We start from the raw sequence: 22,915 nt of genomic DNA, 5'->3' as shown, positions 1-22,915 counted from the left end.
TGGTAACTAGCTTCATAACACACCTTTACTAGCCACCATCCCTCCTTTTGTATGATATCCCCACTCTCCTGCCAATGTCATTATATCTCCCAAATAATCTGTAAACACTGAATCTTCATGGCAGGGTCTGATTCTGAGGGGAACCCAACTAAGACCATGGAGTTTTTATTCCTAGGAGAGTGTACATTATATGTCATCTTATTTATGGTTATACTGTAGTGCCTAGTTCAGTGTCTGATACGTAGTAAACAATATATGTTTATATAATGATTGAATACTAGTGATATTATTATAGCAATGCAGGATTTATTCCTTTTTTTTAAAATTTATTTTATACCTGTGGCCTACCATGCACCTACAGAAATGTTAAACGTGCCCTCCAAAACTTAGAGAAAAAAAAGGTATTTTCTCTGGTGTTTCCAAGAATAACATTCCTGTTAAAGTGTTGTTTTAGCAAGTTCTGTTATAGCTAGAGGTTATTTATCAGGAAGAGATCTCAAGAGAGATTCTCCAGGAGTGTGGCAAGTCTTCCTGAAGCCACCTGAAACCCAGTGTGGAGTTACTTCAGAGATCTTTTATAGGACAAACCTCTGTTATGCTTATTTGTGTGTGGTTTAAACAGAAAGCAACTAGACTCTGGACCAGGCGTTCTCAGTGACATAAAGATGAATACCTTTGCAGAGACACTGGCAATAATAATAGGGAAGAATAACAAAAATCATTCACATGTATTAAGTATGCATTCATGGAGCAGTTAAGTGTGTCACATGTACTACCTCACTGAATCCTCAGAGTCAATGTATGTGGCAGGTAATATGTTACTCTATTCTCAGAGGGAGAGATCAGGGTTCAGGGTGATCAAATGACTTGCCTAAGGTCACACAGCTAACAAGAGGTAGAACTAGGATTTTAATAAACTATCACAAATAGTTTATTAAACTTCAGAGCCCCTGCTCTTATTCCTTGATCTCACCCCCTGGGTTAACAATACTTATAAGCAGCTCACCAAATGAACTTAGTGAAGTATTTCAGCCTGGAGAAAATAAGAAATAAGAATAAAATGCACCTCTTCTATGATGCCTTCAAAGACCTGTAGTCACTCATGGAAAGAAAGGACAAGTGTGTTTTGTTGGCTAAATTTCAGGAAGACTTTTCTTATTTTTTTTTTAAAGATTTTATTTATTTATTCATGAAAATACACAGAGAGGAGAGAGACACAGGCAGAGACACAGGCAGAGGGAGAAGCAGGCTCCACGCAGGGAGCCTGACATGGGACTCGATTCCGGGTCTCCAGGATCACGCCCTGGGCTGAAGGTGGCGCTAAACTGCTGAGCCACCTGGCTGTCCTAAGAAGACTTTTCTAATACTGCTGCCCAGAGAGGGAGGGAATAGAGTGTGTTCAGGCACAGAAAACTCCCCCACACTGGAGATTTAAACGTACCAGTTATGTGGCAAGTCTGAGAGGACTGAAGCACAGAAGTGGATGGCTGGCTTGGAGGACATTTAAGATATCTTTTAGCTATGTGATTCTAGAATACAAAGGAACTAGAAGACTCACTCAATTCCTGAACATGTGGTTGGTATTATGTAGTTTTGGAGTGACCAGATTTACAAAGGTAACATGACTTGGGAGAAACGTACAAATGCCACGTTAATACACTAAAGAAGGTATGTGCTATATGCACTCTTTGCATAAGAGAGGTAGAACTACTGTTGCTGCATGATTAACCAGCATAATGTCAAGAATGGTCAAGAATGTGGGCTTGGAGTCAGTCTACATGAGTAACGTTGGGCAAGCTACTCAGTTTTCCTGAGCCTCAGTTTCCCTTATCTGTACAACAGTGTTGTTATGTGGATTTAAAGGCTTTTGCAGGTAAAATATTGAGCACAGTCCCTTGAAGCTGTAAGGACTCAAAACTGGTACCTATTTTTCTGAAAACCTTTATATTTTATTTCTTAAAAACATAAATCCAAATTCTTCTGTATCATTTGTATGTTCTGTTAAAATACAAAAAGGACAAGTTTTAAATTTGAGATGCTAGAATATTGAGGTTCAGAGAATTTGGGACTTTTCCTGTAACTGCAGTAATTGCTAACATCTATTAAGCACTCCTCAGATACATTTCATGTCACATGGTTGGTTTTCAGCTAAGGCAGGATTAGAAGCTGACTTTCCTGAATTTCCGGCTCTATTTGTCCCCACTTATAATGGACCATTTTGCCTGTCCAGATGTCAGGTTTCCAAAAGGAACAGAGCATAAATATTTCATCCTGACCCTGCTTACACTTCGTGGCAAAGCAGAGCAGCTCTGGATCAGAGCTCATCGTACTCCTGCTAACATATCTCCCCAAGTATTCTGCCCATGTGCGTTTGGCCCCTTGATCAGCTTGCCTCCTTTCCTCCTTCTCCCTCCCTGGCTTCTGTTGCCCCAGTATAGATCACAGCTGCAAACTGTTTCTGCCTTTCTCTGCCCTCTTTTCTGATTCCACCCCCCCCCCATCTCATTTCCCTATTTACCAAAACTCATTACTACTACTTAAAACCTTATATTTCTGACTGAGTGGCACCCAGTTAAGACATAGCATGTCATTGGGGCACCTGGGTGGCCCAGTCAGTTAAGAGTCTGTCTTCAGCTCAGGTCATGATCTCAGGGGCCTGGGATCAAGCCCCTCGGCAGGCTCCCTGCCAGCAGGGAGTCTGCTTTTCCCTCTGCCCCTCCCTCTACTCATGCTCTCTCTTTTTCTCAAATAATAAATAAAATCATTAAAAAAAAAAAAAGACCAAAAAAGATGTAGCATGTCATTACCATGGAACTGGGTTGGCCACAGATAACATTACGCTCTGGAAGCTTATCAACAACATTACAATGGTACTGTTGGTGCCAACAGGTACCAACCCAGCAATGGCAGATGGTGCAAAGCTCCATGGAGCTCCAGGAGAACAACCATGCTTGTCTTGGTCACTTAGACTGATCTGGTTAAAAGCCCAGTGTTTGCGACACAGGCAGACCTGGTTCATATCCTGGTTCTGACACTTTCTAGCCACTTTCCTAAAGTGGGAAAATACCACTGAGAAAGGCAAGGCTGCACTAAATCTTATTTGGTACTTTTGTTTAATAAACAGGAATGGCAGAGAAAAAGAGGGGTAGAAGAGAAAATCTCCCTTCTTGGCTCTCTGGAGAAGCAGGAGGGACAATATTCTGGATTTCATATTTCTCCTTGGAGTGGTGAATTCCCATAGATGAGGGAAATGCAAGTAGATTGGTTGTTGGGAGGTTGTTGGGGGGCTTCAAGGAAAACCATGGTTATTTTGCAGAGTGTCTGGCACCTGGTTTGAACTATATGATGGCCATTGGCTAAGGGGCTGACTGATAACCATGTCTGTCTTCTCTCTGGCTTTTCTCCTTCCTGGATTCTCCCTCTGTGCCCAAGCAATCAGGATAAGCACTCCATAGGATGAAGTCTGCTTGATTCGTTGGGCCTTGGCGTAGCCACTAGAATGGGGAAACTAGGAAACCCAGAACATGTCTCAACCGCAAAATTTTATGATGATGAAAAAAATCCTGGTGTTTCAAAATCTTCAGAAAACAAAAACAAAAAAAATAAAAAGATACATATTTAATCAGAAATTCTTTTCTAATACAAAAGGAGGAGATGGGAAATGTCCTTTCTGTTAAAATGCAGCCTCCTGCATCCTGGATCTTTTCTATACTCTCTAGGGAGGAAGAAAACATGGCCATCTCCTTCCATTTTTCATTCACCTATTACCCCTGCCTTCAAGCATGGAACCAATCTACTTGCATTTCCCTCACTTATGGGAATTCACCACTCCAAGGAGAAATCTGAAATCCAGAATATTGTCCCTCCTGCTTCTCCAGAGAGCCAGGAAGGGAGGTTTTCTCTTCTGCCCCTCTTTATCTCTGCCATTCCTATTTATTAAGCAAAAGTCCCAAATAAGATTTCGTGCAGCCTTGCCTTTCTCAGATCCATGCAGCTTGTTAATATCACAAACACTCCTCCTGAACACAGCTCTGCAGAGTTCTATTCCTGCCCCATGCCCACTGATTCTGCTGCATCGCCTTGGCAACCAATTAAAATACTTCTGTGTGTGCACCGATATCATCCTTAACTCTGCAGAACCAGTGCAACTTGCTCAGACGGTTGTGGCATGTCAGTCAGTTGGTGTTCTATCTGGCTCCATTCTGGTTTGACTTTTTTTCACCTCCCAATTACCTCTGAATCCCCTGCAAGCACCTACGTGCCATTCCTAACACACCTGGCCTGCCATCAAGAAACACCTTTGTCAACAAGACAGGGGCTGGAAAGGATCCTGGGGACAAAATGGCTGATATATCCCCTTTCCATCTAGCCTCAGGGAAAGACACCGGGAGCTCTTCAGCCATGAAGCTGCTGAATCTAACTGCAGTTTCTTGCAACATGGCAAACAGCATGCATTCAGTAATTAAATCTTTACTGAATGCTGTCTGCATTTCAGACAGTCTGCTAGGTACAGAGGAGATGAGACACTTCCTTAACCTTATAGAGCTTAGAGTGCATTGGGAAAGAGTAGCGAGTGGAAAATACTATACCGTCTGATGCATGCTGTGGAATGCAGAGGACAGCACTAGGGACTCTGGGGACTCTAGGAACATATGGCCAGATTAGGATTTGGAAAGAGGGCTGACTTCCTAGTGAAGGCTACATTGAGACCTAAGGATAGATTGCAGTGGCTACATGGGCCAGTTTCCTGACTGGTGGACAGTTTAATTCTTGCCTTCTCTAACACTGGCAGTCTGGCTGAACCCCTGGGCTAGGATGATCTGCTTCAGACACCCCAGGAGTACATGCCTTATTTCTCCTGATCTCCAGGCTAAAGGTTTCCCATGAGCCTCTCAGGGAAGAGTAACAGTGAACGGTCCAAGTTCTGTTCATGTCCTTTCTATTAAAATGCAGGCTCCTGCATCCTAGATCTTTTCTCTCACCTCTTCTCTTGGCTTTCTATGCTATACATGTGAATGGTGGCTGAAAGGCACAGTGGCCAACATCCGCAGCATCAGGACAATGATGCTGGAACTCACCACCCGATATATGTGTCTCTCAGTAATTCGGAAGGTTGCAATCCTCAGCATCATGGGTTTCTGTGAATGCTTAGGTGATTAGGAATCAGATCACCTGCAACCTCCATAACTGTCCCAAACACAAATACTGGATGTTGTAAATTTTAGTCTGTAGCTGTTTTCTCCCATTTTATTGTCTCATATGAACATATATTGAGTACAAATCTCAAAAATTTCACAATTTATGTGAAAGTAGAAACAACAGTAGCACCCATTTCAGAGGCTTATAGAAAGCATTAAGTGAAATTCTGCTAAGTAAAAGTGTTTCACCCAGTGTCTGACCTACAGTAAATCCTTGAAGATTTATTAATGACAGCATAATTATTAGTTTACACGGTGCTCTCAAAAGACCATAAGCCTTTGAGAGCAAGGACCATATTTATTTTTGTTTATCACTACACCCCAACAAAGGATCTTATTCATAAAAAGCATTCTATATATGTCTGTTGAATGAATGGGAAATAACAACAATACCTCATATTCATTGTCACCGGGTTTACTGTATGTCATGCCCTGTGCCAAGAATTTTAAACCAAGTATCTTGATTTATCCTCCAAATAGGGCCCTGATTGCTGTTTCTCCATGTCTACAATGTTGTAAAATAGCTGTCCAAATGCAGTAAGTGTGGTAGTACTTTAGAAGGGAGTACAAGAAAAGAGTTCACCTTTACTAGGAGCTTACTTTGTCCAGACCCTGGCTAAGCACTTTACAGGTATCACCTTATTAAATCCTCCCAATAACTTGATGAGGGTGAGCTTTCTATTTCTGTTTTATAGTGATGATGCTTGGAGTTGCTCAGTAACTTGCCCAGAAGCCATAGTCAGTTCATGAATTGAGAGCTGTTGTCTCGAGTAACAGTATAGTCTTATTTACTTATTTTATTGGAAGACTAAGACCAGAAGCAGCAGAAAATTTGAATACATATTTTAAAAACAATACTAAAAAGCATATTCCTCTTATTCAGAAAGAAGTTTTAAAATATATATGTTACATATTATATAATATATATATACACACACACACACACAAACACACATATGTACTTAGGGCAATGGAGAGTTATTGCTTAATTGGTATAGTTTCAGTATGGAATGATGAAAAGTTTTGGAGACAAGTAGTGGTGATGGTTGCACAACAATGTAAATCTATTAATGCCATTAAACTGCACACCTAAAATGACTGAAGTTTATATATATATATATATATATTTATTTATTTATTACATAGAATTGGCAGCACGAAGGGTACAAGGGCCATGCTCCTACTTGAAATGCTGCCTTCCCCTTGACAGGATGAGCACTGGGTGTTATTCTGTATGTTGACAAATTGAACACCAATAAAAAATAAATTTATTTTAAAAAAAAGGCTGCCTTTCCTTCATGTTGGAGTTCAGGTCAATTCAGCTCATAACTCCAGTGGCAAATTCTTTTAAAGCCTCTTCCTTTCCTGTTACTGGTCTCCCTGTGACTAAATGTCAATTAACTCGAGATAATGTTTCTCCTAAGATCAAAGGATCACATAAAATTTGTGATATCTGACCTAAAAGTGTAGCCATATGTGCAGTGGCATTTCTTATGTTCTTAGGGTTAGCAATTCTTGAGCTCAGTGGTTTTGAGCTTGGCCCACTGTCTGGAGAGTGCTGTCACCCAAAAAGGTATTTAATAAGGTGATTCACATCTAGAAGATTTCAGTTGCTGCATGACTTTACATCTAATATAACGTGCTGCTCATTCCTCACCTAGCTCTCTAATGGCTTGATTCAGGAAGAATTCATTCTTGCATCATCAGAGTTATACCGTGATTCCATGAAGCCAACCATAGACATGCTGTATTTATTTATTCATTCATTCACAAAGTATTTGGGGGTTCCTAAGACGGACCAGGCTGTGGGCTGGGTGCTCTGAGCACCCAGTATTGCGAGACAAAACAAGTTACCCATTCTCCTTGTGCTTCGATAAAAGACTGGAGAAATGACAGAGATTGGAGGTGAACTCAGCTACTATTTGAGTCCTGGAGTCTGAGCCCATGAGCATCTCTGATATGGGGTTGCAGTGGTGTGAGCTTTCAAGACAGAGCCTGGTACAGAGTAAGCACTCAGGACCAGTATATTGAATGTCCTGTCTTGGCTTCTGAGCCGGGGATCTAGAGCCGTTTGACCCTGAGGATGACACACAAATGCAAGTTGCAGAAAGCTGTTCATGACAAATGGACTTGTCTGTCTTTCCTTGCCTGTGTCCCACCACTTACTTTGTGTGCACTGGCTGGCATTCCTACGTGCTAGGGTTATCGGGTATCCCAACCATTTCAATGGGAAAAAAGAGCTTTGTCTGCCAGTGAAGGGGAGACTCCTCCTAACTTGCTGAGTAAGTTCAGTTATCCCCTTGGAACACTGTATGGCTGTACTGAATCCATTAGGGAGACACAACTCATGGGCCACGAGATGACACGGAACCAGTGTGGCTGTGGAGAGTCTATACTACAGAGTGCCTGACATATGTCTTCCCAGTGGCAGTCTAAGGTTAGGTATCATCACCTGGTCTCTTCTGCTTCTGTTTCTTTCTCTCTCTTCTCCAACTTTGATTCTACTCCAGATGTCCCTATCCTGTCCTGTCTTTCTTAGCACCCATGTGCCCAGAACAGATGTTCCTTTTTCACTATCTCCCCATGTCCTTCCTGACCATTGGAACACCTATATTTTCTAGGAAGTTTATTTTGATTGGCCAAACTTCACTTCCCTCAAACCGAACTACCTCACTGCTTCACATTTTAATAAATCATCATTTCTTGAGTCTAAGACTTCTTTGCCTTAACTGACCTTATGGAGTTATAATTTATACAGAAAAAAATGCACTACTCTTAAGAGTAGAGTCTGGTGAATTTAGACAAACCTATACACCATCATATAAAACATTTGCATCCTCCCCCAAGTCACTATATAATATAGTTTTGTCATTTCTAGAATTTTATATAAATGGAATCAGACAGTAAGTCAGACACTCCTTTTTCATATCTTAACATTTCTAAAATTGGATGTATCCTACAGTGAACACCTAACACAGTACTGTTTCCTTCTTCCTTTAAGTGCTATAACTAAAATGATAACATATCTTCTAATGGATAATATCTTTAAGTCAGGGATATATGCATGCTGTGTGTATGTATCACACATATGTGTATATATGTATATATACGTGTATATACATGTATACTGACTAGTTGGTTTTGCCACTAGACAGTAAGCACTGGCAAAGTGAGGATCTTAACTTTGCTGTGTTCCCATAGTGCTTAATGCTGGACACTGATAGGAGCTAAATAAACACTACAGAGGGTGGTGATAGTGAGTTAACAGTATTCCAAAAATATCTCCTAATGACAAGAACTTGCCTAAAACTCTTCTTGGAATGAATCAGTAGTCTCTAACTACAATATGGGTTCTCTTTGCTGGCTCAGCTGCCTTTGCATTAGTATGAGACATTTTCCCAAATTTGTTACGTGGACAATTAATATCATTCAAGGTATTAATAAAAGGGAGGAGAGGGGCACACCACTGTCAAAGAAGTCTGGGAAACATTTCTTATAATTTACCACTCAGAGATTCACACTTCACCAGCATGCTAAAAGTTCTGACAAGTGCTGTCACAAAGAATAAAAATGTTTAGCTCTGTTTTAAGCTTGGGTTTGTTTTACCCCAGAGCTTTAAGGACCATCTATCTATCCATAGATTGCTGAATACATGTTGTGAAAGACTGCTCTAATACAGACGCATGATTTAGAGGGAGAGAGAGAGAGAGAGAGAGAGAGAGAGAGAGAGAGAAGAAAGAAAAGGAGAAGACCAGGCAAGTGAGGAGAGGTGTATTTGAGCTGGTCCCAGGTCAGCCCAAAGCTACATAGTGCCATCTGTAATGGGAGAAATGAGGATGCTTTTTGTGAGTAAAAGGGCTGAACAAGCATTCTCCCTTGCGTCCTCGTAATCTCTCTTTATCCTATGAAGGGATGTGTGGGCAGGTAACCTTTCCTAAGAGGTAAGGAAAACAACACAAAAATATGTGTTGGCTAATCCCTTAGGTGACCTGCCCGGAGCGCTCTGTGTGGATAACTGAGGTTGCATCACGAGAGCCTGTTGCCCCACCCCTCTGCCTTGGCTGCCCTATGGGCGCTGAGCTGCTGTGTTTGTCCACACTTGAACCAGACAGCTTTAACTGATGAGAAAATAGAAAGAGGTAATAGGCTGGCTCCATAAAACAGAGAGGAGCCCGGCTGCAGGAATTACCCTGGTCATTCAAATGATGGCCAAGTCCTCCTCAAAAACAGCACTGACTCAATACATGAAGAGATGAAAGGAACTCAGACTGGGTGAAATCAGGCAGAGATGATAAGAAGTGTACAAGAGCTCCCTTTTCCATTTCAAAAAATATTTTAAACATCAGTAGACAGTAAAATAGACTTTCTTTTTCCTCCTGGTATATATGCCTATGAATTTTAACAGATATCTGGACTTCTATAACTGCCACCACTGTCAGGGTATAGAAGAGTTCCTTCACCCAAGAGAACTCCATCATGCTATCCCTTTCTAGTCACATCCTCTCTCACACCATCATCTCTGGCAAACACTCAGAACCATTATTTTCCATTACTATAGTCTTGTCTTTTTAAAACTCCCTTTCCAGGGATCCCTGGGTGGCTCAGCGGTTTGGCGCTTGCCTTCAGCCCAGGGTGTGATCCTGGAGACCCGGCATCGAGTCCCATGTCAGGCTCCCTGCATGGAGCCTGCTTCTCCCTCCTCCTGTGTCTCTGCCTCTCTCTCTCTCTCTCTCTCTCTCTCTCTCTCATAAATAAATAAATAAATAAATAAATAAATCTTAAAAAAAAAAAAACTCCCTTTCCTTTCGCTATCCCCTTTGCTTCATTTTTTAATGGAAGTCTCTGCATGGTTATGTGTGGGTGCAAAGAATTTCAAATCCCATGCCAGTAGACTTTCTCCTCTACTGTTGCTGTTTTGTTATTTTTCTGTTGCTAACATTTATCAGCATCTGTGATGTGCCAGGCATTCAAATTTTTACATGCATTATCACATTTTAATCTTACAGTAGCTTTATGATATATGCACACCATTATTGTCTCCATTACACAAATATGGAAACTGGGGGTAAAAGAGGTTAAGTGACCTGCCTAAGGCAAACAAATGAATCCCAGCATATACCCAGCTCCATCTTATGACATATTCTTAACATCCAATAAAAGGGAAGGGATTGTAACTAGGAAGGACGGATAGAGAGAGAGGTTGGGGGCAGAGCCAATTTGGTGCCATATGGTTTTTAGAAAGATAAGCAAATGTGTGTGAAGGTGGAGATCCATCAGGTCTCCTGATTTCACCACCTCAGCTCCTGTCTTTATGTCTTCTTCCACCTATCACATGTAGTCCTTGCTGACCCAGGTGGCACCTGATTGATGTTTTCATGGGTTTCAGACAGCTTTATCCCCCTTGCAAATTTAGCAGAAATCTCTGTGTCACAGGACACAGCAGCTAAGACGCAGAAAAGGAGCTGGATACCTTATGGTTTCAACTCAGCCTCAATTCTCTTGTGTGTTTTCTGACCTGATTTCTTCCCCCTCAAGGGCTTGCAACACCAGCTGAAGAAGTTTCTAGGACACAGCCACCTGGTCTGTGTGCTGAAGGCGGCAGGTGTGTTCTTGCTAAGCTGGGGCAAGCGAGACAGAAATGTGTGTGGTTAGCATGATGTGTAACAAAGAAGGGAGAAAGTCTGGCCTTGCAATACCCAGGGCAGAGACATTTGTGTTGGGAATAGAGAGGCAGGAGACAGGAGAACTAGAGAAGTTAGGGATAAATCAGAGACACTGGGAAGTGGAAGCTTCTCGCCTCCAAAAAGGTGTTCATTTGGGCTTGTTATTTGGGGAAGTGAAGGTTGCTAGCAAGTTTTCTTCTGGAATCAGCTCCTAGCTCCTTAGGGGTCTTGGAAGTGGGCTGCCAGGCCAGCGCAAGCTGGGAAGAATCATGCATCTGAATCATAGCCATTGGTCATGTGGAGAAAAATCAAACAGTCCAGAAATCAGGGTACCAGGGACCATCTTCGGATGACTCCATCAACAAGCAGGTCAAGGAGGACGTGCAATTTAGAGTGAAAAGTACTGAGTCACTTCAATAACAATACCAGCTAACATTTACTGAGCACTAAGTATGAGCCAGTCGCCGTGCTAAGAGCTAACTGACATGAATCATCTCATTTATTTCTCCCAACAACTCTCTGAAGTAGGTAACTACTATTATCTCCAGTTCATGGATGGGGAATTGAGGCCCACAGGTTTAAGGAACTCACACAAAGTATACAACTACTGAGCAGCTATAGCAGGATTTAAATTCTTATATTTTTCAAACCTAAGCTTGCAAATTTCACTACTTTCCTACCTGTATTAATTCAGAAATATTTCTAAAAATTCACATTGTGGGGAGGAAGAGAGATCAATTATTCAGGAGCCTGTAATATTCCTGAAGGCTTGCAAAGTTCCTTTGGCCTGACTGCCGCATGAAGGAAGCAATAAGAACCAGTGGGGTTTGCACTGCCAGGGGCTGTCCAAGAGTCTGTTGATCTTACCTGTTGGTTTGAAATAATTAAATGCTGTAGAAACCTCCAGCCATTTCTCAAGTTTTCTTTTTACCAATAGGCTTGGGAGCGTTTTGGACAGGTAGGCACAATGGACTGTATTTTTCTTTCTTGGGCTTGCATCATGAAGTGTGACTATTGGTTCCACCCTGGCACACTGGCTAGCACGAGAAGCACCAGGCCTTTTTGAGCCAACAAAAAAGCTGGAGAGCTCATTTATTAAAAGAGCCTAGGTGAGCAGAACAGACTTCAGGCTTTACGAACCCATAGGCAGGAACTCTTTCAGAGTGTCAGGTTAACATCGTGTCCTTGGGAAGAGGTGTTTTACAAAATGGTACCCTGCAACAACAGGTTATTTATGCCCTCTTTGGGGAGTACTTTATACTTAGTATCATCCTGGGCTGGACTCATCACAGACTCCAGTTCAATAATAATACCTATTACACTCTCCTGCGAGAGGACTATCACTTCTGTGTTTTTTTGGAATTCCTCATGCATGGCAGGGTACAATAAACAGTCAATAATAATGTTTACTATGATAATGATCTTCCAAATGCCTTTCATCTAAGGATCTCAAAGTGTTATGTAAACACTAATTAGTTAAGCCTCACAATGGTTCTCTGTTTTTATAATACATTTTCCGATTTTATAGAATTTTAAATTGAGACCCAGCAAACTTAAGTGGCTTGTCCCAAGTCATACAGCAGGTTTCAATGAATGATAATGATGATGCTATGCATTTACAGGGCATGTGTTTTCTAAGGCAATAAGCGTATGTTACAAAGATAATTTTCACACTATCCTGGAGGGAAGGGGTAGCAAGAATTATTAACTGTTGACTAAACTGGGTAAACTGAGGAGGCAGGGAGGGCAAGTAACTTGGTGAGGATTTGATTGAGGATGTAAGTACGTCCTCTGATTCTCAGGACAATGTGGCATCACAGACAATACTCAGTTCTCTTAACTGAGGGATGTATGCCTGCTTTTGCCCTTGCAGAAGAGATAGCTACATTTTTGGAAGCAGAGACATGCTACAGAATGACAGGCATATTTACATCCAGAAACAGGTTTGTTCATAGCCCCATTGAGAGAAGCAAAGGGGTGAGATGAGCCACTTCAAGTCAGGATGGCTCAGCAAATGACGGGAACGGGGGTGGCTGGTGGAGACTGCCAATTCTGTTCTCTTGCAGAATATCTTTACTAAGGCATGGGCTGCCTGAAAGCAGTAGCCTTCAACAGTCTACTTCTGTGTTCCAGCCCCCAGACAAGGACTTGGTCCAGTGTGGCTCAGATGATGGGCACAACCCCGTCACTGGCACCTTTGTCTGATGTTACAGGTCCTTGGGAAAGAGTTCCAGGGACATGCAGTATCTTACCAGCTGTCTCTTACATATTACCACCTCTCAGTCCCACAGCTCCCTATGCCAGGAGGGGTCTGGGAATCTTCCACAGTTCAAAACCTCGGTCACCGTGGATACATTCCTTGCTACCTTTTCTTAACCTGGCCACATTAAAAAAAGATAAAAACCTGAACAAAAATATTCGAAGATGTCAGAGACTTCCTTCCTCCCAGTCTGGCGACACTTTCCTAGTGAGTGAAGATACTCCACCAGGAGGCAAGTCAGACTTTGCTGGGTGGGGGGAGGGGAGAGGTTGTTGGGTCTTAGAAATTCAAAGGAGGATTTGCTGACCTCAGATAGAGCCCTATTCTCTACAAACAAGGCACTTGAGAGAAGTTTAGTGCCCTACCCCCACCCTGCCTTTTCCAAGCCTGTGGATTCTGATTGATGACTAGACCTTGGGCTAACAGGAAGCCTGCAAGAAGGGCACCAAGCCCTTTTCAGGAATGCAGTCACACATACAAGCACAATGGCAATAAAAAGTCTGCAGTGAAGAAATCACACCAATGCCCACTGCTTCCCGCTCACAGTTTTGACACATTCCCCTACTACATGGGCAGCTTGGAGATGTAGGGAACAGAAGGAGGTGAGCCGCTGAAAGGAGTATTTTAGAAAAGTGTCCTGACTGCACATCATAAGCCTATTCTCCAGTGCGGGAAGGAATCTGCGAAGACCCTCCCACCCACTGTTACTCTTCACAACGGAGTTGGGGGGATTCTGCTGTTAGATTTAAAGCTGTTCAACACCAAAGAAACAAACAATCCAATCATGAAATGGGCAAAAGACATGAAGAGAAATCTCACAGAGGAAGACATGGACATGGCCAACATGCACATGAGAAAATGCTCTGCATCATTTGCCATCAGGGAAATACAAATCAAAACCACAATAAGATACCACCTCACACCAGTGAGAATGGGGAAAATTAACAAGGCAGGAAAACACAAATGTTGGAGAGGATGCGGAGAAAAGGGAACCCTCTTACACTGTCGGTGGGAATGTGAACTGGTGCAGCCACTCTGGAAAACTGTGTGGAGGTTCCTCAAGGAGTTAAAAATAGACCTGTCCTACGACCCAGCAATTGCACTGTTGGAGATTTACCCCAAAGATACAGATGCATTGAAACGCCCGGACACCTGCACCCCGATGTTTCTAGCAGCAATGTTCACAATAGCCAAACTGTGGAAGGAGCCTCGGTGTCCATCGAAAGATGAATGGAGGGATCCCTGGGTGGCGCAGCGGTTTGGCGCCTGCCTTTGGCCCAGGGCGCGATCCTGGAGACCCGGGATCGAATCCCACGTCAGGCTCCCGGTGCATGGAGCCTGCTTCTCCCTCTGCCTGTGTCTCTGCCTCTCTCTCTCTCTGTGACTATCATAAATAAATAAAAATTAAAAAAAAAAAAAAAGAAAGATGAATGGATAAAGAAGATGTGGTTTATGTATACAATGGAATATTACTCAGCCATTAGAAATGACAAATACCCACCATTTGCTTCAACGTGGATGGACCTGGAGGGTATTATGCTGAGTGAAGTAAGTCAATCGGAGAAGGACAAACAGTGTATGTTCTCATTCATTTGGGGAATATAAATAATAGTGAAAAGGATTAGAAGGGAAGGGAGAAGAAATGTGTGGGAAATATCAGAAAGGGAGACAGAACATAAAGATGCCTAACTCTGGGAAACGAACTAGGGGTGGTGGAAGGGGAGGAGGGCGGGGGGTGGGGGTGAATGGGTGACGGGCACTGAGGGGGCACTTGACGGGATGAGCACTGGGTGTTATTCTGTATGTTGGTAAATTGAACACCAATAAAAAATAAATTAATTAAAAAAATAAATTAATTAAAAAGAATAATGAAATGTAAAAAAAAAAAAAAAAAAGCTGTTCACTTTAGGTAAGACTTCACAGAAGGCAGCCTTGACTTTCTAAGTATGCCAGTAACCCAGGTCACAGGTTCTGCTCTGTGTCTGCTCTGATACACTGACTCCTGGGGTGACAGTGCACATAATCCTGCTGGACTCACAAGGACTGCGTCCCTCCTCTCAAGATGTGTCCTTAACACAGCTTCCCACAAAAGGCTTGCAGCAAGGTCAGATAGAGTCCTCAGGATCCAATCGCATGGCTGGATAGAATGATTCGCGTTATCCAAACACCAAAAGAATTCCTATGATCTCCTGTGCACCACTGCCAGGCCTTTGTGGTTATGGCAGCCACCGAGGTGCATTTTATGTATGTTTGATTTATTTTGTAGAGTTAGACATCTGCAGGGCTCCTGTACACACGTGTTGTACTTCACAGCCCAGCCTTCCTATCAATCAGTCCACCCACAGATATGCTTTCCTCCTGCACAGTCTTTGGGTGTTCAAGTATCTTGATAACTTCGAACAGATCATGAATGAGCACTGTCATAATAGCGCTTCAGGACTGGAGGTGGGACGATGGAGTTGGGTAAAATTAAAACAAAACCTGACATTTAACTTCTCAAAGATCTCAAAAGCAAAAAGCAGCTGGATTTGTTTTCTCTTTTTCCCCCTCCTCTGCACATTTCCTGTGCACTGGTTTGGCCTCAAATAGCAGAAGTGAAAGGTGAAAAATAATCACGAAGGCTTTCTTTGTGCTAGTACCTTCTAGACAAGCAGCATGGGGAGACCTCAACAATTCTAAGAATTTCTGGATGGATAAGATAGGCTCAGGATTCCACCAAGTTTCAGTAAAATGATCCCTGCCCATAGAAACTTCTCTCTGGGGAATCACTGGCAGCACTCATTGAAATGTAACTACAGGAAGATAATTCCTAGCTGCTGGTATACACAAATTCAACCTCCAAAGGGACACAATACGAACAAATAAGATCTTTCTTACCCCATCCATGTGGATTCTGATATTAGGCACCAGTCGGAAAGGGCTGGACTGCAGACCTCTGGGGTTAGTCCTGCTTTTCCTGCTGTCCTGCGAGGTCAGCACACCAGGCCTGCGGAAGGAGCCCCCTCTTCCAGAGCTCTGCCCTGAGCGAACACCATCTAGAAGACGCACGAGCAGCAGGTTGGCTGGCAGAGCCTCGATGCTGCAAAACACCAGGGTCCTGCATTCGGGGCACCTCAGCTCCTTGTGGGCCTTGAAAATCCTCTGGAGACATGGTTTGCAGAAGGTATGCTGGCAAGGGAGGACTTTGGCTGTGACGTCGAGCTTTTCAAAGCACACGGGGCACTCCAGAAGATCAAGTAACGTCAAATCATCCATTTTATTTTAAAACTCCAAACCTGATCTGGAGGGGCAAAATCTGCATGGTAGGGTGAGCTGAGCCAAGGAGGCAGATCCAGTCTCTTGGGAGTGTCAGAATTCCTGCCTGTGTGAATGAGAAAGGAAGAGATGAAGAAAATGGGACTGCTCTGAGAGGTATATCCCACCTACATGGAGGCAGTGTCTCATAAGGTAGTTTGCAAGTACTTTGTTCCAGCACCCAAGTTTCAAATGACTCATTCTGATTCAGTGCTAGCAGGTATGAGGCTCAACTCCTGCCTGCTGGAGGATCTCAGGGAGCATTCTCCATGGTGACTGACTACTTACTCATTGCTTCTCTGTGTGGAAGCAAGAGCAAGGAGACAAAACTGGCTGGTTGAGGTGGCCTGAGGGCTCAAAGGGGGTTCTTTTCCCCACCAGACAATCAGTTTCAGTTCTCACATCAAGGGCGCCCCCAAAATGCAATTTCTGTGAAGTCATCTAGTCCTCCTTCTTCCCCTAGGTTTATCTGTTATCTGCAGCACAGACAAGTTTATATAGACAAGTTTATCTGAATTTCATGCAGATGTAGGATTAGCTCCTTCATTATGCATCTTCCCCCATTAGTTTGTTCTAGCAACATATGAGAAAAAGTTCTATGAGAAACACATTTTCAAAAATTGTTTGCCTTAACCACAGGCCAGGATGCTTGGAAGCTTTTTCCCCCCTCCTTCTCTCCTTTCGTCCCTCCCTCCATCCCTTTCTTCCTTTTCTCCCCCCTTCTCTCCTTCCTTTTCTTCCCTGATTATTCTAGCCTCAGAGACAAGATTCCTCCCACAGGGTGAAGTCACACAGCCTGTTTAGTTACTTTGACAAGTGTTCTCAGTTTCATCTGAAACAGATCCCAATTCTGGACTGTGGTCACAACCAACAAAAATCAAGTTGGAGCAATGTATACAGGTGTGAGTGTGTGTGTGTGTGTGTGTGTGTGTGGTCTGAAAACATCCTTATTCCAGAAAGTTTCCTTTTAGACGTCTGAAAAGAAGTGTCCAGTTGAAAGAGGTCTCCCAGGAAGAGGTCACCTGTCCCTCACAAGTGCCAAAATTGTGCACAGCAGCCCCGGAGGTTTGGGAGGTTCAGCCCAAGGGTGGGTGGCCCGCCAGTAAGCAAAGCAGACATGACACACCAGGAGGAGAGAGGGTGCCTTGCCTTCCTGAGACAACTCTCCCAAGGTGTCAGTTCTGGGGAGATGTGCGGGGGGGGGGGGGGGGGGGGCACTAACCTTGAGCACAGAACCCCAGCTGAGTTCAGCTCAGCCCGATCCTCCATCCTCAGCTTGGCCAGGCTCCCTCCAACTCGCTTCCTTTTCCCCAAGAGCCGCTGCCGCGCTTTGAAAACTTTAACAACTCTGAGTCTTACTCATTTCAAGGATCGCCTTACTCAGCCCTGTTAACGCTTTCACTGCTGCTGGCAGGCAGCAGCGCTTTTCTCGGGAGTTCACCCTCTGCTGCCCATCGTTCCTTTGTGTAACTGAGTTGATTTCTGGGAAAAGATTAGAAGGGACAAAATATAAGCCAGCCCCTAAGGCTAAATATTTGCAGTTGATATTTTCACTTTTCTCACTTTGTCTCCTATCCCAGAAGTTGAAACACGCTCAGTTTATAAACATGCTAAGGTGACTGTGTGTATTTTAAACCTTTATGAGGATTTGCTGAAAAGGTCAAACATATTAACGGTAGCTATAACAGAGATAAGCCCGCCACCTAAAAAGTACTGCTCCTTGAAAAGCAGTCAGTCCCTGAATTTGTACATTCGAGATGGACCTTTAGTGATCTCTTTTGCTCAATCTCTTTAAATTAAAAAAAAAAATCGTATCATGGTAGTACATGTACACCTTTGAAAAATCACAGCACAGAAGGGTTTTGAAGAAGGAATGGTTTCAGTCTCTCTCCCTGCCCCATGCCTGCTGGAATCTTTCTATAACTCCAAATAATACTAATACTTTGATGTCTTGATTTATCTGTAACACATTTCATGTAAAGTTACATAGTTATTCCATAAAGTAAATACTCATGATAATCTTACCCCAGAGTAGCCCTTATCTGTGCTAAGCACTGTTCTACTTTACCTATATAACTCACTTAATCCTGTTAGTAAGCCAGTAATACACTACACTCTTCTTTACCCTCATTTGCAAATAAGGAAACTGAGACACAGAGAGGTTAAATAACCCATTCCAGGAGTCACAGCCAGCAAGAGACAGGTGTCCCGTGCTCCGTACTACCATGTCCTATGGTAATACAGCTTTAAGGGGAGGAGATAGTTGGAGGGAGCTAAACCGCATCTGGGGATGGCAGAAAGTCAAAAGATAATGACCCAAGCTGACCAATCAACTTCCTTTGCAGATGAGGCAGCTGTGCCCAGAGAGATCAAGAGATTCCTTCAAGTTGCCCAGTAATTTAGGGGCAGAACTGGGACTAGAAACTGGTATTCTTTTTTTTTTTTTAAACTATATCTCTTCTTTCAACTTAAGGATGACAGTTCTTTATGATGCAGAAAGCACTTAGCTACAGCTCCATGGGAATATCTTAAGAGGGGAACAAGACGCCAGATAACAGGTGGTGGTGGATTACATGTTTTACAAAATTTTTCCATGTTATTTCTGAAAAAGCAAAGATGCATGGAGCTCACAACAGAGGAGAGCTTTAGGATGCAGCAGATGAAGTCATCTGTCCTCTGAGCACAGAGACCTGATTTGAGTACATGCCAATTTCAGAAACCATTTTCAACTCTTTTTCTCATCTCTCTTTATGAAGGTTTTTTTGGGCTTCCACAACATCAAATCCAATTCTGTTGCCTGTTCTCCTTCAATTAATTTCCACTTTTATAAATTCTATGCTCATCAGGAAGTCTCTTATCTGAGGCCCTTTGCTGTCCCTTACTTTTTCCCACTTGGTAAAGCTGAGCCCTCTCCTCTGTGAGCTGCTCTGCAGACCCCTCACCCTCTAGAAAGGTCTGCTCCAGTGCTATAACTCCTGCTGCAGAGGTGAACAACATCCTTCCTCTTTCCCTCTCTTGTTCTTAAACATATTCTACCTCCCTTAGATGCCCAAATTTGCACCACATGAACATGGACACACATACTTGCATAAAGACAAAAGTACACATAACCTTAAGAGTAACATTTGCAAAGTACTTGCTATATATCATGGACCAGTGCTAAGACTTTAAACAGATTATCTCATTAAATCTTCCCAACCACCCAATAAGGTAGGTGCCATAACTTTCTTAGGATTACAAAGCTTCTGATCTGAACCCAGGCTGGCCCAATCCCAGGGGCTGTGTTCCTTTCCATTGTTGCTTCCCACATTATAAAGTCCTGGACGTGCCGTAAGTATACCCATATCTCTTTATTGTGTAAATCCATTCACATTTATATATGTCCATATGTACACACGACCTGATCTCAGAGCCAACCTAAAACAAAATGATACAAGATGCCCAGTCTCATGCATTTCCATGCCATTGCATGACCAGTTGTCTCAAGTAGCTTCGAACTCTCCTATCCCTGACAAAACTCAAACGCTAGCTGCATTCCAGGAAGGCAAGATAGATCTACTAGGTTGCTCTGCACTATCTGACAACTGAAGATTCAGCAGAATACAAGTGTGATGGTAGATTCTTAGGTGCTAGTGAAAGACAGAGAAAGTTTACACTGAACAGGAGTGGTCTTTTAGCACCTCTTAATTCACACCTTGTAGGTGGTCCCCACCACCACCCACGTATGAGGTTAGTCTTGGTAGAAACTTTTGAAGCTTTTGAAAAAAGGGGAGAGTTTTAAATGAGGATTTCATCCTGGCTTACCCAAATGCTACCTTGGCATCAAATCAGATGAACAAGTAGTCCTCAAAAATAAACAAAAAGGTGAACTATGTATCCCTTCCCAGACTCCAGGCTCAGGCCACCACCTCTACTGCTCCCACCCTGAATCAAAACTCCTGTTTATATCTGTACTGGTATATAATGATTACACACTGTACTTTTTCATTTTTTAAAAAGATTTTATTTATTCATTCATGAGAGATATATATAGAGAGAGGCAGAGGGAGAAGCAGGCTACCTGCAAGGAGCCTGATGTGGTACTTGATCCCAGGACCCCAGGATCACTCCCTGAGCCAAAGGTAGACACTCAACCACTGAGCCACCCAGGGTCTCCACAGACTGTACTTTTTCAATACCTTTGTGATATTTATGAGTTTCTGCTGTTTGTATTTACAAATATATCTCCATTTATGTTAAACAAACTCCATCCCCAAATCTGTTCATATTGTTCCCCTGTTCATAACTCTTCAGTAGGTTCCGATTGACTTAGATAAAATCTAAATCCCTTTTGTCTTACCAGGCCCTGGCTGCCTGCCTCAACTTACTGCACATCTCCCCTCACCCACCCACACTAGTTCCACTGGCTTTTTCTCTATATTCAGGACAGTTTCAGTTTTTCCACTGGAATGCATTTGTTTATGTGCTTTGTCTGCAACATTTTCTAGTTACACTCTTCCTCCTCCTCTCTTCCTAGTTACTCTTCCCGACCCTTTGCTTTTTTAAACCCCTCCTCTGCAAGTTTTAGTTTAAATGCCACTTCCTCAGGGAAGCCTTTCTTAATTCTCGTGACTAGAAAGTTTATCATTCTACATTTATCCTTCATAGCAGTTATCACAATCATAATTCAGTAATTATAATGATTTACTGCCTGATTCCCTAAACAGACAAGCTCCAAGAAAAGCAAGGTACTTATGTGTCTTGTCACTGCTCTTTGCCTTAAACCTAACACAGTGACTGGCATGTGGCTGATGCTTAATAAATGCCTTGAATGTTTCACTAATGAATGAATAAATGAAAAAACTGTGTCTGGGCGTATGTATACCAAACTGTTTTTTGTTTTATGAGTAGGCCCTATGCCCAATATGGGGCTTGAACTCACAACCCTGAGATCAAGAGTCCATGCTTTGTGCACTGAGCCAGCCAGGTGCCTCCCCCACAAACTGTTGATAATGGTTTTACCTTGGACACTTCCTGGGTGCCACTTCGAATATTCTTAGCCTCATCTCCTAGGCTAAGGAATTTGGCCAGATTCAGGTGTACGCTACCTGGCAGTGTCTTTCCTGACATATATCTCTTGCCTCCTGCCCTGCAGCTTCTCTGGTGTTGCAATATGGGATAATTCTGGGAGCTTGCTCTATACTCACATGTGCATGATCCAGGACCATCCTGGACTAATGGTAAATCTAAGGAGGACTAAAGGAGGATAAACACTTCCTCCTTTCATCTTTTGGAGTAGGCAGTCCTGAGATTTCATAAGGTTTTTCATAAGGTTCTGTGTGATGAGTACCATTCAACTATTGAGTGGCTAATGCAATAATGTACCTTTGTATTGTTTCTTCCTCATTCTCTGTATCACTCCATCCCTAACCCTTGCTCTCAAATTAACTACCTTAAAGCAAGTAAGCAGCAAGCAAGCCTTTGTTTCAGGCTAAGACAGTTTCTTTCAAATTTAAAATTAGAGGGATCCCTGGGTGGCGCCTGCCTTTGGCTCAGGGCACGATCCTGGAGACCCGGGATCGAATCCCACGTCGGGCTCCCGGTGCATGGAGCCTGCTTCTCCCTCTGCCTGTGTCTCTGCCTCTCTCTCTGTGACTATCGTAAATAAATAAAAATTAAAAAAAAAAATTAGGTCACAAAACAAGTGTGCATTTTTTGTCAATCAAATTTACTTATTTATTGGAATTATAATTTTAGAGTTATGCTGTTTTCATTTGACTGGCTCTTATCCCTTTGGTGATCTCAGGATCTTTGCCCTAAAGTTAATCATTTGTAAGGCAATCCATAAACCCACCAAAAGGGTTCAAGTAATTGGAAACCTAAAGCATTGTAGCTGAAGGGATCATGAAGACTTTCTTGACTGTTACTGGACTCTTGTTGATGGAGCCCAAGTTCTGTACTTCTTTGCTCTCTTTCCTCAGTATCTAGTATAAATTCGGAAATGTTTTAAACATTTAAATGAAACTTCATTTTAATCCGTTTCTCTGACACTAAATTTGTCCTGGTGATTTTGGTTTTCTAACGATACTAGGAAACCTTTGGAACTATTCAAGGAGAGAAATGATTGGAGGAAAGTGGGAAACTTTCCAATAGTAGAAAAATGAAGAAAAGTGGAATGGCAGGGTTTGAATGGCTATGAGACATTCTTTCCTTCTTTGAAAGATGCAGGCCTGGAATGAAGTTGACTGTGACATTTCCTCTCCAATCAGGAGGATGTCTGTAGGTGAAGAGTGTATTTTCAGATATTGGTGTGCAGTAACTAGATCCAGAGTAAAGTGACCCAAATTCCTAGCAAGGATAACTCCATCCCACATTTTCTAGAGATGACTTATGGTCCTTAAGTTTAATGAGAAACCAGCAGTCAAGGACATGGTTTTAATCCAACAGATCTGGTTTGGATCTCAGCTTTGCCACTCACTAGATAGGAAACTTGGGCAAATTATTACATTCCTCTGTTCCTT

The 22,915-nt window shown here is 42.7% G+C and overlaps 1 protein-coding gene across 3 annotated transcripts in view; it reads right to left on the bottom strand.

The window, feature by feature from the left end:
• Nucleotides 1-17,772, bottom strand: part of SH3RF2 (SH3 domain containing ring finger 2) — a 132,987-nt gene extending 115,215 nt beyond the window's left edge. For all 3 annotated transcript variants that reach the window (XM_041766517.1, XM_041766516.1, XM_041766515.1), the window contains exons 1-2: nt 17,638-17,772; nt 15,999-16,482 (exon numbers count right to left, since the gene is read on the bottom strand). In XM_041766517.1, coding sequence (XP_041622451.1) covers nt 15,999-16,376 — 378 coding nt within the window. In that variant the 5' untranslated portion in view covers nt 16,377-16,482; nt 17,638-17,772. The remainder of the gene's footprint in view (nt 1-15,998; nt 16,483-17,637) is intronic.
• Between the last annotated feature and the right edge of the window lie 5,143 nt (nt 17,773-22,915).

The sequence above is a fragment of the Vulpes lagopus genome, chromosome 8 (assembly GCF_018345385.1).
Source record: "Vulpes lagopus strain Blue_001 chromosome 8, ASM1834538v1, whole genome shotgun sequence".
In the NCBI taxonomy this organism is placed as follows: Eukaryota; Metazoa; Chordata; class Mammalia; order Carnivora; family Canidae; genus Vulpes; species Vulpes lagopus.
The sequence above is the reverse complement of the archived record's forward strand: the minus strand, read 5'-3'. Positions and strand labels throughout refer to the sequence as shown.